The following is a 15,185-nucleotide window of genomic DNA, read 5'->3' on the forward strand; positions in this document are numbered from 1 at the left end:
GGGTGGCCGGGGAATTTTTTTTTTTTAAACCTGGTGTATGCCGCTGCTGCTCTGTTTTCTTCGTGGGGTCGTGGCCACGATCGCTCACCCCAGCACTCTGCTGGAGATCCGGGCAGATCGCATGGCACCCCTGCTCCCTGGGGGGCCAGGTAGGTCTGTTTTCCTTCTGCAGAGTCGGCAACGTGGGCCTTTCCCTTTAAGTGAGTGAAGGGCCCCTCGCACGCGGCAGTGCTGCACGGCCCAGTGTGCAACGTTGCTGAGGCTCCGCCCCATTAGCGCTCCACTTCCTTCCGTGGGCGGTAACCAGAATTTCTCAAGAGGGGCGGGACCTAGCGCCTCCCGACTGTTGCCGCCCCCAAACGGGGCGAAAATGAATTTTACCCCCTTAGTCTCTTTTGACATACACACTTTGAATATCAAAAAATGACCACTTAAACAGTAAACTTAGATTACCCATCTAGATCAATTGAACATAAGAACATAAGAAATAGGAGCAGGAGAAGGCCATACAGCCCCTCGAGCCTGCTCTGCCATTTAATACGATCATGAACTCAGGTCCACTTCCCTGCCCGCTCTCCATAACCCCTTATTCCCTTTATCGTTTAAGAAACTGTCTATCTCTGTCTTAAATTTATTCAATGTCCCAGCTTCCACAGCTCTCTGAGGCAGTGAATTCCACAGATCCACAACCCTCAGAGAAGAAATTTCTCCTCATCTCAGTTTTAAATGGGCGGCCCCTTATTCTAAGATTATGCGCTCTAGTTCTAGTCGCCCCGATCAGTGGAAACATCCTCTCTGCATCCACCTTGTCAAGCCCCCTCATAATCTTATACGTTTCGATAAGATCACCTCTCATTCTTCTGAATGCCACTGAGTAGAGGCCCAACCTACTCAACCTTTCCTCATAAGTCAACCCCCTCATCTCTGGAATTAACCGTGTGAACCTTCTCTGAACTGCCTCCAAAGCAAGTATATCCTTCGTAAATATGGTAACCAAAACTGCACGCAGTATTCCAGGTGTGGCCTCACCAATACCTTGTACAACTGTAGCAAGACTTCCCTGCTTTTATACTCCATCCCCTTTGCAATAAAGGCCAAGATTCCATTGGCCTTCCTGATTACTTGCTGTACCTGCATACTAACCTTTTGTGTTTCATGCGCAATTACCCCCAGGTCCCGCTGTACTGCGGCACTTTGCAATCTTTCTCCATTTAAATAATAACTTGCTCTTTGATTTTTTTTCTACCGAAGTGCATGACCTCACACTTTCCAACATTATACTCCATCTGCCAAATTTTTGCCCACTCACTTAGCCTGTCGATGTCCTTTTGCAGATTTTTTGTGTTTTCCTCACACATTGCTTTTCCTCCCATCTTTGTATCGTCGGCAAACTTGGCTACATTACACTTGGTCCCTTCCTCCAAGTCGTTAATATAGATTGTAAATAGTTGGGGTCCCAGCACTGATCCCTGTGGCACCCCACTAGTTACTGATTGCCAACCTGAGAATGAACCATTTATCCCTACTTTCTGTTTTCTGTTAGTTAGCCAATCTATCCATGCTAATATATTACCCCCAACCCCGTGAACTTTTATCTTGGGCAGTAACCTTTTATGTGGCACCTTGTCAAATGCCTTCTGGAAGTCCAAATACACCACATCCACTGGTTCCCCGTTATCCACCCTGGTTGTTACATCCTCAAAGAATTCTAGCAAATTTGTCAAATATGACTTCCCCTTCATAAATCCATGCTGACTCTGCCTGACCGAATTTTGCTTTTCCAAATGTCCTGCAACTGCTTCTTTAATAATGGACTCCAACATCTTCCCAACCACAGATGTTAGACTAACTGGTCTATAGTTTCCTGCTTTTTGTCTGCCTCCTTGCTTAAATAGGGGCGTTACATTTGCAGTTTTCCCAATCTGCTGGGACCTCCCCAGAATCCAGGGAATTTTGGTAAATTACAACCAATGCATCCACTATCTCTGCTGTTACTTCTCTTAAGACCCTAAGATGCAAGCCATCAGGTCCATGGGATTTATCCGCCTTTAGTCCCATTATCTTACTGAGTACCACCTCCTTAGTGATTGTGATTGTGTTAAGTTCCTCCCTCCCTATAGCTCCTTGACTATCCACTGTTGGAATATTAATATTGCCTCTATGACTGCATTGATCAGAAATATGAGTTGTGTCTTGTCATTGTAATGCAGGAGTGGAGTTGACAATTTTTCTCATCAATAAATATTGAAGGAGAAAAAATTGTAGGAGTTTGGGGGAAAGATTGGAGGATTAGGACTAACTGGATTACTCTTCGAAAGAGCTGGCGCAGACTCGAAGAGCCGAATGGTCTCCTTCTGTGCTATACTATTCTATGATTCTGTTGATAGCTTATCCTTGGTTAAAATCCTGTCACCTGGCCTTTGATAACTTATCCTTGATGGTCCCAAAGTGCTTTAATGTGTATTCCCTTGCCTTGTTAGCCCTCCCCAAATGCATAACCTCACACTTCTCCGGATTGAATTCCATTTGCACTGTTCTGCCCACCTGATCAGTTCATTGATATCTTCCTGCAGTCTATCGTTTTCTTCTTCATTATCAACCACAGAGCTGATTTTAGTACCATCTGCAAACTTCTTAATCATAACCCCTACATTCCAGTCTAAATCATTGATGTATATACCACAAAAAGCAACGGACCTCGAACAGAGCTCTGCGGAACCCCACTGGAAACAGCCTTCCAGTTACAAAACACCCATCAACCATTACTCTTTGCTTCCTGCCTCCGAGCCAGTTTTGGATCCAACTTGCCACTTTGCCCTGGATCCCATGGGCTTTTACTTTCATGACCAGTCTGCCATGTGGGGCCTTATCAAAAGCCTTGCTAAAATCCATACAACACGACATCAAATGCACTATCCTTGTCGACCAACCTTGTTACCTCCTCAAAAAATTCAAATACGTTGGTCAGACATGACCTTCCCTTAACAATCCATGCTGATGTCCTTGATTAATCAGTGTCTTTCTAAATGAAGGTTTATCCTGTCCCTCAGAATTTTTTCCAATACTTTTCACACCACCAAGGTTAGGCTGGCTGGATAGATGCAGTGAAAAGATCAGATCTGCTGTATGCCTGATTATAATCTCTGTCCCCTGGCCTGTGCCTCTTTCTACCCCCATTGTTGACTATTACATTTAAAGGTTACATGCTATTCTGCAATTCTAGTTCTACTTTGTGTTCTGAAATGTTTGGTTCTGTGGAGCACCCAGGACTTGTGTTCTGACAAAGGGTCATCGACCTGAAACATTAACTCTATTTTTCTCTCCACAGATGTTGCCTGACCTGCTGAGATTTCCAGCATTTTCTGTTTTTATATCTAAATACAATGTTCACGTACACTATTACTAGCTACATAGGCCACCTGCCTGCCTCCGAATGGAAAAAGAAATATTTTTTTTAAATCAAAGACTTTTAACTTCTTTATCCAGGGAGTGGTTAGAATGTGGAACTTGCTCCCCAGGGAGGCAAACAGGATAGATGCATATAAGGGGAATCTAGATAAGTACAAAGGAAAAGGAATAGAAGGATATGTTGATAGAGTGTTAAATGAAGAAGGGTGAAAAGAACGCGTGTTTCGCATAAACACTGTGCTGTAAATTCTACGTAAAATATTGAATTTAAACATATTAAAAAATTCAGTTTACTATCTTCTTCTTTCGTATAGTAATAGCAAAGCAAATCAAAAGTCACCATTCAAGTCAGATATCCAGGCCAAAAATGTACTATAGCATAATATAATGTGTGTGCAGACATGGCAAGTTGTTGCCAGAGCAGCTGAGATCCTGTGGTAATGTCCTCTTGATCAAAGTGACAATGTAACCAGTGCGAGAAAGGGCAGGGCCTTCACCACTTAACAACAGCCTTTGCAATTTATAGGTATTCTCATTGATGCTATGTTATGGAAATATTAGTTCAATTGGCTCTTCTGTTGGCACACTTTTACAGTGTGATTGAGTTCAAGTGAATGAACTGGCTGCGATTTATCATGTCTCGATCTTCATCAGGGAAAAGCAGGTAGAAAGTAAATCAGGGATTCAGTTACTGTATCTCTGCTTAGCAAACAAAAGCTGAACGTGGGAGCCCGGCACAAGCAATATTCTTTCTAAAATAGCATTGCAAAAGAGCATGTTGCATCGAGGGGCAGTTCTACTTCAAGAGACAGAGGCCAGGATGTTTCCGTTTCGCCCCCGCACGGAGCAGGGGGACCTGGGAGACCATGGGAAACCCAGACTTCCGGTCGGGCGAGGAATGCAGAACAGGTAGGTGCTGGGGCCAGGATGGTGGGGTTCTGAGCCGTGGAGGAGGAGGGGGTGGGGGGAGAGGATGGGGGGTCCAAGCTTGGTGAGGGTCCGACTCCCCAGGGCCGAGTCACCTTGTTGCAGCTACCACGGGATCCCTGGCCGCCTGCAGTAAAATCTGCAACGCAGGTTAAAATAGAGACTTCAGGCCTCACTATAATATTTAAAATACCAACCCGCCTCCCGGTAGCAGATTGGCTGCCGGCCCCCCAAACCTGCCGGAGTAAAAGATAAAAGTGGGCGAGTTAGAGTCAGGTATTTGATTTTTACAATTTTCACTTCCCACCCACCTACCCCACCCCTCCACCTAACCACCCCACCCACCCACACACGCACGCCACCCAACAACCCCACCCGATTTTTCCTGTGAAGGTTCTGGCCTATGGTCTGATTACTCAGCAAATCTAGAAAATAAATTGTGTGTTGGCAGTGAATACTGTCATTGTCACAAATTACTATTGATTTTCTTCTTCGGTATTATTTAAGCATGGACCATCATCACAGGGGACAATAAAAACAAATCTCAGTAGAGCCACAGCAGTTTTTGATAGGATATTTGCTCAGTTATTTATTCAGGACACACATTAACAGGTTGCATTTGCACTGGTTAGCTAAAGAAGTAAAAAGAACCAAAAGAATTATGGACTTACTGCTATTTCCATATCTTCTGACTTCCATGTTCAAGTTCCCACTTCTGTTTGCGTTCGCCATGGCTGCTAGCCAAGCCTGATGGTCCATATTGGCTACATGATTGCCATTGACAGAAAGTATTTCATCATCCACTTCCAATTGGCAATATTCTGCTGGTCCTCCTGTGCAATCAAAAGAGAAATAGGAGCTATACTGACTGCTGCAGTTGTATTCAAGTTACAAGTTGTTCACTCCTCTACTTCTTCCATAAAACTTGAAAAGAGGCTTTTTTTCCCCACTTGGCTTCCCAAAAACACACAGAAAACTACTGCACATCGTCTCTGAATGAAAATCTGTAATTTATTGGAACAATTTGCACAAATATATTTAGCATTTCCCTACATGTACCATTCAAATTAATTCATGCACCACAATTTGAGGAGTTTTTCCACAACTTGATTCAGAACTGTAAATGACATCGTTGCTAAAACATTACCCTCCTTATTATCTCACCAGATCAAGTAATGTCAGACTGCCACCTCAATCTGTTGTGCGCAATGCAAATTATGACAAAAGATAACTTGAAGGACTTCATTTTTGGTCTGTAGATCGTTATAAATGTAGCAACGTCCACATTACGAGCTGTGTTGCGAAGTTCGAGTTTCGCACAAAAATTAAAAGTCGAAGACGTCTTAGCTTAGGATTTGTCTTTAGTATTCATCATCACAGCCATAATGACTTTGTTTCAGTCTGGTCTTCCTTCTTTTTGTGAGGACACAAAACATCTTATTTGCCCTCCCGTGATTTTATTTCATCCCAAACATCAACTACAACAGAGATTGTAGTCAGCTTGTTTTGAGGCCTCCACCCATGCCACGCTTGATGAGTCACTGACTGGTACTTTCAAATGGATCAACAACTTTCCCTACAGTTGCTACTTTACTTCTTCCATCTTCCTTGCAGTGAGAAAGCAGAGATCCATAGCTCGCTGGAGTGAGATAAATTGGAGTGGAGAAGATTATCCACATTCCAAAATTCTGTGTGCTCTATTTTGGCTGGCAGTTTGAAAAGTTTAAACAGTTTGCATTTACATAGCAACTTTAACACAAAGTGGCCCATCGTGCTACAGAGGGGAATAAAACACGTATCGACTGGCAGTGGGAGGAGTTAAAGGAAGTAGATGTAGGAATAATCAGAAAGGTACAGTTTGAAGAAGTGAAAAGAGCTACCATAGCAGGAGGTTTTATGGAGAGCATTCCAGAGTGCGGCTGAATGTTTCAAGATTGAAGTTGGAAGAGAAAAGGGATGCAAAGGAGGCCAGAGTCAAAAGATCAGTAAGTATTGCTAGTGGACGTGACAGGTGAAGGGAAGGGGTAGGATGTGGATAGACTTGCAGAAGAGAACAAAGATCTTGAATTCAATGCATTAGATATTATCACCACCGAGATTTTCTGCTAAATAATCAAGTCATTCCACAGTGGGTCAGAAAATTGAATGGAATTCTACAGAAATGGTTCTGGAGTTTTATAAAATGGCAATCAGCATTCATACTATCTATTACATAATTTCCAAACTGAAAAGTAGATATGGTGAGGTGTGTGGTCTCCAGATCCTGAAGTGTCTGTGTAAAACTCCCGGATGGGATAGGAGCATTGTTCCCATTAAGCTGTGTGGTCTGGAGTCCCTCGCAGCCAGCTCACTGGCTTTTAATTTTAAAAAAACATGCACGCATGGAACTTTAAATGGGTTGTGCACCCAAAAGACTTTTAACAGGGAACATTGGATAGGAGGTAGGAGAAAGGAGGAGGAGAGGAAGTTACTTTAGGGCATCACAAAAATGTCCATTTATTTAAATACCTAACAAAGGGTTAGATGTGCAGGGCCCAATCATATCCCTGGGACTGAAGCGTTGAAAATCTGTTAATTTTATCAGGTGCAGTAGGTGTGTGCAACTTAATTTGGCTGCAGTTGCAAAAGTGAACCACATCTGGTACAAATATTGTAAAGAAAGCCAACATACAGATTTCAGAAAACAATTCAGGGTTGTATGCACTGGCTATCTATTTTGATAAGCTACTTTATCCCAATTAGTTCCAGAAAAATAATCCATTTTAAACTTGTGGTAAATTACCCAATGCAATTAGGAAAGCAAATAAACGTCATGAAAATATAAAAGGAAATAGCAAGGGCTTTAAGTAAACGAACAGTTAAAAAGGGAAGATCATTCAAGGATGAAGCAGGAAAGACTAGTTATGAAGGTATGGCCATGATGATCAATATTTTGTACCAATTTTTCCAAAAGATGACAGAAGAGAGAATGTAGGAGTACTAGAGGAAAATGCGCAACAATTGTTAAGAGATTGTAGTAGCAAAGGAATTGGTCTGGGTAAAGGCCTGCCTGCTAAATGCTGAAGGAAATCAGGGAGAAGATAGCAGTGGTTCTGGTCACAGTTTTTCCAATCATCCTTCATCATTAATATTGCACTGGGGGCTGGAGGATAGTCCATGTAATAACTGATTAAAAAGGAAATGAAGGGTAAACGATGTAACCACTGACTTGAATCCACTATTCAAGATCAAATTAGTGAGCATTTAGTGATGCATGGAAAAATCAAAGACAGCCAGTGTGGATTTGTGAAAGGCAAGTCACGTTGTGTAAATGTGTGCCTTTTTTGAAGAAACACAGATGCTTACTGCATAGCAGGAAGCCATTCTGCCTACTATAATAGAGCAGTGACTGACTAGATAGATAGAGAATACAGTAGATGTCGTTTATCGGGATTTTCAAAAGGCCTTCAAAAAGTGACTCAAAGGAGGCCGATTACAAAGGTTCAGCCATATAGAACAACAGAGAAAATGTGGTAATGTGGTTAGAAAGTTGATCAATGGATAGGAAACACAGCATTACTGTTAATGGGTGCTGTGCATAAATGTTGTGGGGTTAGGCATAGGGAGTATGATAGTAAAATTTTCTGATAGCATAAAAACAGGGAGATTTGACAGTGAGGAAAAGTGTAAAAAAGATCTCGGGATGACTTAAATTAGTGGAGTGGACAGGTGGCAGGTGCAGCTTAATGTAGAAAAGTGAGGTGATGCATTTTAGGTGGAAAAACTAGGAATGGGAATATTTATTCAATCAAAAGATGTAATCGAATATATTTAAGGTGAAGATAGTTAGATTTTTGAATGATAAGGGTGTCAAGGGTTATAGGGAGCGAGCAGGGAAGTGGAGTTGAGGCCAAGATCAGATCAGCCATGATCTTATTGAATTAAATGGTGGAACAGACTCGAGGGGACAAATGGCCTACTCCCATTCCTATTTCTTATGTTATGTTCTTATATGTAAGGATTGGAAAAACAGAAAGATCCAAAAGTCCAAATACAAAATTATTTGAAATGTAAGTTCAGGTAGCTAGAACTGGAAAAAATGGAAATAGCATTTGGGTTTTTGTAAATAGGGGCATTAAGTACAAGAGTAAAGCACAATGAAAAATGTGACCATGGTTAGAGCACTGTGTGTAGTTTTGGGTGTCCTATTATTGAAAGGGCATGAAAGCCATATAGGGGGTCTACACCAAAGATTCAAGCAAGTTGATTCCAGAGATGAGAACCTATAGTTATGAGGAGAGACTTGAGATACTGGGACTGTTTCCAATGGAGCAATGAGGCTACACGGAGATTTTATAGAGCTTTTTCTTTTTTAATTATGAAGAGATCTAATATGATCAACAGAGAAAGACTATTTCTTCTGGTTGGAGAGGTGGTGATGAGTAGGCATCTAAAAGTGGTCACCAAAAGAGTGAGGTGAGATATTTGGAGGCATTTATTTATGTTAAGCTGTTAGAGCATGAAATGCTTAGCCACAGACAGTCAGAAATCATGACATCTTTTGAGAGATAAGTGGATAAACATTTCAAGCAGAGAAAAGATAAAGGTCTACGGGGAGCATGCAAGGCAACGGGACTCTAGGGGAATCCAGGGATATGGAGATCGGGTGGGAAAGTGGAATTGAGGTTGAAGATCAGCCATGATCTTATTGAATGGCGGAGCAGGCTCGAGGGGCTGTATGGCCTACTCCTGCAGCTATTTCTTATGTTTTGCTCTAGGATTAGTTTTAGATTGTTATAGCGAAGAACGGGTACAGATACAATGGGTTGTAAACTTCTAAAGTTCTTTGATGTCGCAGTTTTTTTAAAAAAACACTGCAATAAAAAGGTACAAGAGTTCCCTCTGCATGTTAGAAAAGTAAAACAAATGGTGTGGAATAATTTAAAACTTAAGGCTGAACAATAGAATTTCTAAAGAAAGTCATTTTGCAACAGGAGCTACTGAGTAACACCTCAGAACTATATTTGGCAATGCAATCTGCCCGATACAAGTAAACCTTTAACCATAAAAATTCTTCAACCAAAGACAAAAACAAACATCGGTTTTCTTTCCAAAATTCAAAAGGAGAGAGAAAAAATCTCTCGCTCTCTCTGTCACCACATAAAAAATAAACTGGTCAATTTCTTCATAGCTTTATATTTTAAGCATAGGATAATTTGGAGTGCTGACTTTATTTCTATGCTTAGGGACTGATACAATCCTGTAAGCTCAAGTATCCATTCAGTTGTACTATATGGGAGATTGCCAGTAACCTTCTTTAGAACGAGTAGGTTGGCCTATTTTAATTACTCACATTCTGTGTGTAGCAGCAGTGAACAAACATGATCTGCAGGTGATAAACGCTAGTTCTGTTTTTCATTTATTACAGTAGATATCAAAACCAAAAGACCTTCAGCAATTAACCAGACCAGTCTATTTAAGTTTTTTTTTAAAAGGCAAAAAGCAACACGATAGACATATTATCCAGCACTTCCAGTTCCCCAAATGATCTTGTTGCAGCATTACAAACTAACATTCAAAGAGGAATCTTTCCCCAGACTGGGAGAATGTAACCTCTGCAAATGTAACTGTACGAGAGTGTGACAATTAATAATTTTTGCAAAACATAATAAAAAAGGCCGCATAGAGTTGATGAAAATGATCGCATCCAAAGGGTCACAAGTAAACAGACCATATACAAGCTAAATCCATTATAAATGCATCTATGGCAGGATTTCCTTTATGTTAAAATGCAGGTGTAATTTCACTTGATTGGTTTCCTTTAATATTTATTTTTGTTAAACTACGCGCACATAGAATCCTACATGGAAGAATGACCTCCTGACCATCACATCGTAAATCATTCATGGTCATCAATTAAAGCCAGTGTGACTGTTACTACAGTCACAGAATGAAAGACGTGAAATCCAGATACTACAGATTCCAACACCAAGACAATACCACCAAAGTATACATTACAAATTTTAAAAATATAGATGATTACCTCGTTCAACTGATTTGACAATTGCGCCAGTGGCACTCCAAATGGTCGTGAATCCAAAGTCGCGATCACTGTTTGGCTTCTGATTAATAACTATTCGTGTGTCACTGTACCGTTCCTAAAAAAAAATATCAAAAATCATTGAACAACCCGACACTTGGCTATTCATCTTCATTCATGCTTCCTGGAAAACCAATCCAATAAATCAGTCTGATTGATCTTTTCCTTAACACCCACAATCATCCACAGGCAAGACTGGAATGTCTGGGAACTCTTTGTAAATGAGCTGGGATGAACAGTCCGAAGGCTGCAAAAAAAAGCACTATTCCCAAATGACAAAACCTAGTTTCTGGCTGCTATTTTCCCCATGACAGACACTCAGTGGAAAAAGGCTCTCTATGAATGTGCTCACGCAGTTACGAAAAACTGGTTTTGTCGTGCATTTTAATATTAAGTTGTCCGCGTTAGCCTTTTCATATCGATATCACATTGGGGTTAATTAGTCAAAGAGGTTTTTTTTTTAAAGTGTGCCCTTGTACAAGCAGTCAAGGGAGACTATCGCATTACCAGACAGACCTCAAACGTACACAGTAACCTACTTTTCAGACATACCTGTTGCATGGCTGCTGTGGTAACCTTGTCTGTGGGCAGGCTTGTTGCTTTTGTAAAAGAATTCATTGTTACAGAGCTGAAAGTAGTGTCAGGCTTTGACTCAAGGAGGAAGCTGCTCTTAAGAGATGGAGCCTTTTCTTCTCCCTCCTCCTCCTCCTCCTCATTACTACTCATTACAGAACTGGCCTGTGATTGGTCATCATCTTCCGGTTTTGATAAAAGATTGCTCCTTGTGTACACATCATTTTCCGGTTTTGTGGAAAGATTAACCTGCACAGACCTCTTTTCCTCCCTTTTCAAGGAAGGATTAACCCACACAGATCCCTCTTCCTCCTTTGTCGAGAACCTGCTATTCCTCTTGGATCCTTCTGCTTCTGGCTTGGAGAAGAAACTTGGGGTCGCCTGGAATCTTTTTGAACCATTCATGTCTCCGTTGTATTTAGGCGGCTCAACATGCTGCTGAAAAGGGGAACAAAAATCTCTTTCAGTACAGGTTTCTCAGCGCTTATCCAAAACATTGTTCAAGAACAGACTAAATAGAAGCGTTTGCATTTTACTGACTGGTGACAGCAGTACATCGGTTGGAATACTAGATTTCAGAAAGGGAGTTGGAAGACCACTCAACTGTTCAATAAACCGGTAAGATACAGAGCACTACTCAGATAACATCTGAACAACAGAGTTAATAAGCGTTCCCTCCCTCTCCGAACTCATGCTGGGGTACGAGTCCATGTCACCAACTGGGCTTCATTCCTTCAACAAAGTGGCCAACATGAACTGAGACAGTACATTTCCGAAGGCTATTCAACTGTAGGAGGACTTCACAACCAAGCCTAATCCTCTCGTCACCCAATGTCCATTTTTGACAGGGCTTACTGCAGAGCGATCAGAAACAGCAATGCTCATCTATTTCTTCCCCTTCCTTGTTCAGGACCACAAACCCCACGCGTAGTTCTCCTCATGAAGGTTTGACAATAATATCAAATAGCGTATGATGGCTCCACTGTATCTCTGAACTATTTTATAAGGAATGAAGCCAATCTAGCTTCCCCTGGTAGAAACATCCAATGCAAAGTAAAAAAAAAAAAGAATTCTGGTTAAGAACCCTGAAACAGCCGCAGATCGTCACATTACAGTAGCAGTCGCACAATGCCTACCTTTCAGGCCAAATGCCAACGACAGAACCAAACCTAACCTTATTCCAAAATCCAGGGTATTAGTCACACCACGGTAAAAAGTTGTACTTGTGACTTATATCAGAGGTCCAGTTTGAAAATCTGTGATCTTATTTATGTATAAGCTGCAGTCCCAGGTTTACGTGGCATAAAATACCTCTCTGACAATGCGACTTACACAGATTTTATACAGTCATCTTTGAGATGTTAAGAATCTTGCATTAAAGTAATGCGTTTGGGACATTTTACCCCTGCTCCTCCCGTATATCTCATTTTTTTTCTTTTCCTGTTATGAATGTAGGGCAAATCCCACCACTATATCTTAGAGAAACAAATGCAATTGCCAAGTTTCAGTGCCTTCAGCTCAAACAGAGCGAGAAGCTGCACTCGCCAGTGATAAATTATTGTATTCCAGAGGGGGGGGGTGGTGGGGGTGAGGAAATTATCTTAGTATGCAAGGCATGGAGGGCAAGAAATTCAATTGACTAGCACTGGCCGTTAGCGCCCCACTCGGGCGCGAACGGTCCACTAAGCATTTTACTGGCCGAGCGCCACGCTGTCAGTGCCTCTTGCGGCGACGCAAACAGTTAGTGCTGTGCCCTTTAGCGCCATCCACTTGGTGACGTCAATGAGTATGCAACGCCCCGTTAGCACCCCAGACGCGAACGTCAGCGGGTTTGCCTGCCTTATCGCCTGCCGCTAATCTCGGCAGAAAAAGGCAGGCGTTCATGGCTGTCAGAGAAGCTGCAGGGGCTCTAACTAAAGGGTTGAGCAATTGGATCTTTATCCTTTAAGAATCGGAGATGTGGTTGCACTTTTTTCCATTGGTTTCACTTTCTTTGCTGTATAACACGCTTCCTGATGTTCAAATTCGCTCCCTTGCATTTTTTCGAAGTGATCAGGCGCTCCAGGTGACCTCCCCTTTAAGCGGTAGGATGCCAGTATTACAGCGGCAAGAACGTCATTAGCGCTCCCGCGCTAGCACCCCGCGATTCCAGTCTCGCGCCCCAAGAGAAGTGTGCACTCCACTCCACTCCACTCCACTCCACTCCACTCCACTCCGGCTAAAAGTGAATAACGGGATTGGAGGCGGTAAACATCGCCCGGCACTAAAGTTAGTGACCAGGCGGTGTCACCAACTCAAACCGGGCTGTAGTGAATTTTTAGCCCATATTTTTTTAAAACACACTCAGATTTCCTTCAAAGCGCATAGCCAACTTGGTAAATTACCTTTTGAAACAAGTTTACAAGGGAAGACAATAATGCTACCACCGCGCAGATCACAGTGGAAAGATGCACATAATAAAACATTCATGTTACACCAGCTGCCGAATGGACAATATTTTACCTGTTTTTAAGAACAATCTATTTCTAGCTTCGTCAGGAACTGCATCCACTTTAAAACTCCCGACTGAGGCAAAAACACCCCTTTAACCCAATCCCAATTACATGAACATACACTGGGGGGGGGGCTATAGTTACCGGATATGTTAAAAGCAAAGTTAATATCTGACTGAGATCCACCAATTGCTTGAACATTTAGCACAGGGAAGGAAAATAGGCCAATCTGAGAAACCTTAATTAACTTAGCATGCAAAGGGACATGATGTGGTTCACGTTTACAACACTCGTACAGTTCTTTATTTAGCAAGTAGTTTGCATTTCGTCTGAAGGCCCACCATAGGGGGAAAAAAGGCTCCATCTGGCCCCATCTTCCTAAGGCAAAATATTTGGGTGTTCACATGCCAGTATACTTGTTACACTCAAACACATTACGGTAATGCAGGAGTTAAAGCAGTGAACAGCTAGGACTTCTTTCTAACCAGTACTCACTGTCTTAAATTGATATGTCCCATTAAAATTAAATTAGATACCAACTGAAGACAACCAATAGCTGATTAAAATGGAGACAGAGTAGGAGCTCCTTTGTAAATGGAACAGCGCATTTAAAAAGAATCTTTTGTTGCCACTGTGGGGCACGAGCCGAATATTTCACGGTGCCTGCACAATTTCATTCAAGATTTTCTATGAGAATACATCAATGCAGAAATTAGGGGGTTGATATTGAGATACGCTACAGTGCGGCGCTTCATCCTTAGTACAAAAATAGCATGCTGACTGTGGCCTCTGGCATCCACAGATGCCAAAACCATCACATCCTGTATTGTGCCAGGGAGGACTGGCAGCAGCAGACAGCAGCTAAAGTTCGCTATTACTCAAAACCATTATTAGATTGTGTACTAACCTGGCTTGCTTGGATCTTGTAACATCAAGGACAGTATTCTTGGGAGGGGGGGGGGGGGGGAAAGGCAGGAGAGGGTAATTGGATGGATCTGTGCTTAACAATGATACTAATTTGTCTTGAATATTTGGGCACCAATTTAAAAAGAAAGAAATTCGAAGTTTACGCACAGTGAGTGTTTCTCTTTCCTCCCAAAAGGAAGCCAAAAATGTAAATGCAAACAAAAAGCAATTTTAAAAAACTGCAGATGCTGAACATCTGAAACAAAACAATAAATGCTGGAGTTTTTGAAGCAGGATCAGCAACAACCGTGGCTGTACCCTTCACACATGCTTTCCTGAAGTGAATGTTTACCAGCATTTTATGTTTGAGTTTTACACATTGAAATGCCACATATTGCTATTGGTTTACGTATGCTGTTACAATTGAAAAAGTGTTTGCACAAATGACAACCGCTGAAATTAAAATTGAACGCACTGGCTTGGTGGTTTTAAGCTTCTGCTTCAAGTGGTGCAAAAATTTTCTGAATTCCCCTTCACTATGCCTACTTCCAAAACTGAAAATACTGAAATTAACTGTAGTGTCGTCCAAAACTGAAATATCTGCATAATCTCGTCCAGAAATGAAATGAAGTCAGAGTGGAGGAGTTTACTCACATTTTGCACCAGTGTCAACAAAATAAAATGAGAATGCAGAGCGCAAGAAATAAAAGAAATCTATATGGCTGCTAAGTTGCAGATCCAAAGAGAACTGGTTCATTATTGATAAAGCTCGCAACCTGAAACCATGAACACATCCGAAG

General features: G+C 41.8%; 1 protein-coding gene across 5 annotated transcripts in view; it reads right to left on the reverse strand.

Moving 5' to 3' along the window:
• Positions 1–15,185, reverse strand: part of LOC139274950 (LIM domain only protein 7-like) — a 251,471-nt gene that overhangs the window by 32,563 nt on the left and 203,723 nt on the right. For all 5 annotated transcript variants that reach the window (XM_070891719.1, XM_070891714.1, XM_070891718.1 and 2 more), the window contains 3 exons: positions 10,967–11,425; positions 10,358–10,472; positions 5,007–5,168 (listed from right to left, as the gene is read on the reverse strand). In XM_070891719.1, coding sequence (XP_070747820.1) covers positions 5,007–5,168; positions 10,358–10,472; positions 10,967–11,425 — 736 coding nt within the window. The remainder of the gene's footprint in view (positions 1–5,006; positions 5,169–10,357; positions 10,473–10,966; positions 11,426–15,185) is intronic.

Source organism: Pristiophorus japonicus, chromosome 10 (genome assembly GCF_044704955.1).
Source record: "Pristiophorus japonicus isolate sPriJap1 chromosome 10, sPriJap1.hap1, whole genome shotgun sequence".
NCBI classification, from domain to species: domain Eukaryota; kingdom Metazoa; phylum Chordata; class Chondrichthyes; family Pristiophoridae; genus Pristiophorus; species Pristiophorus japonicus.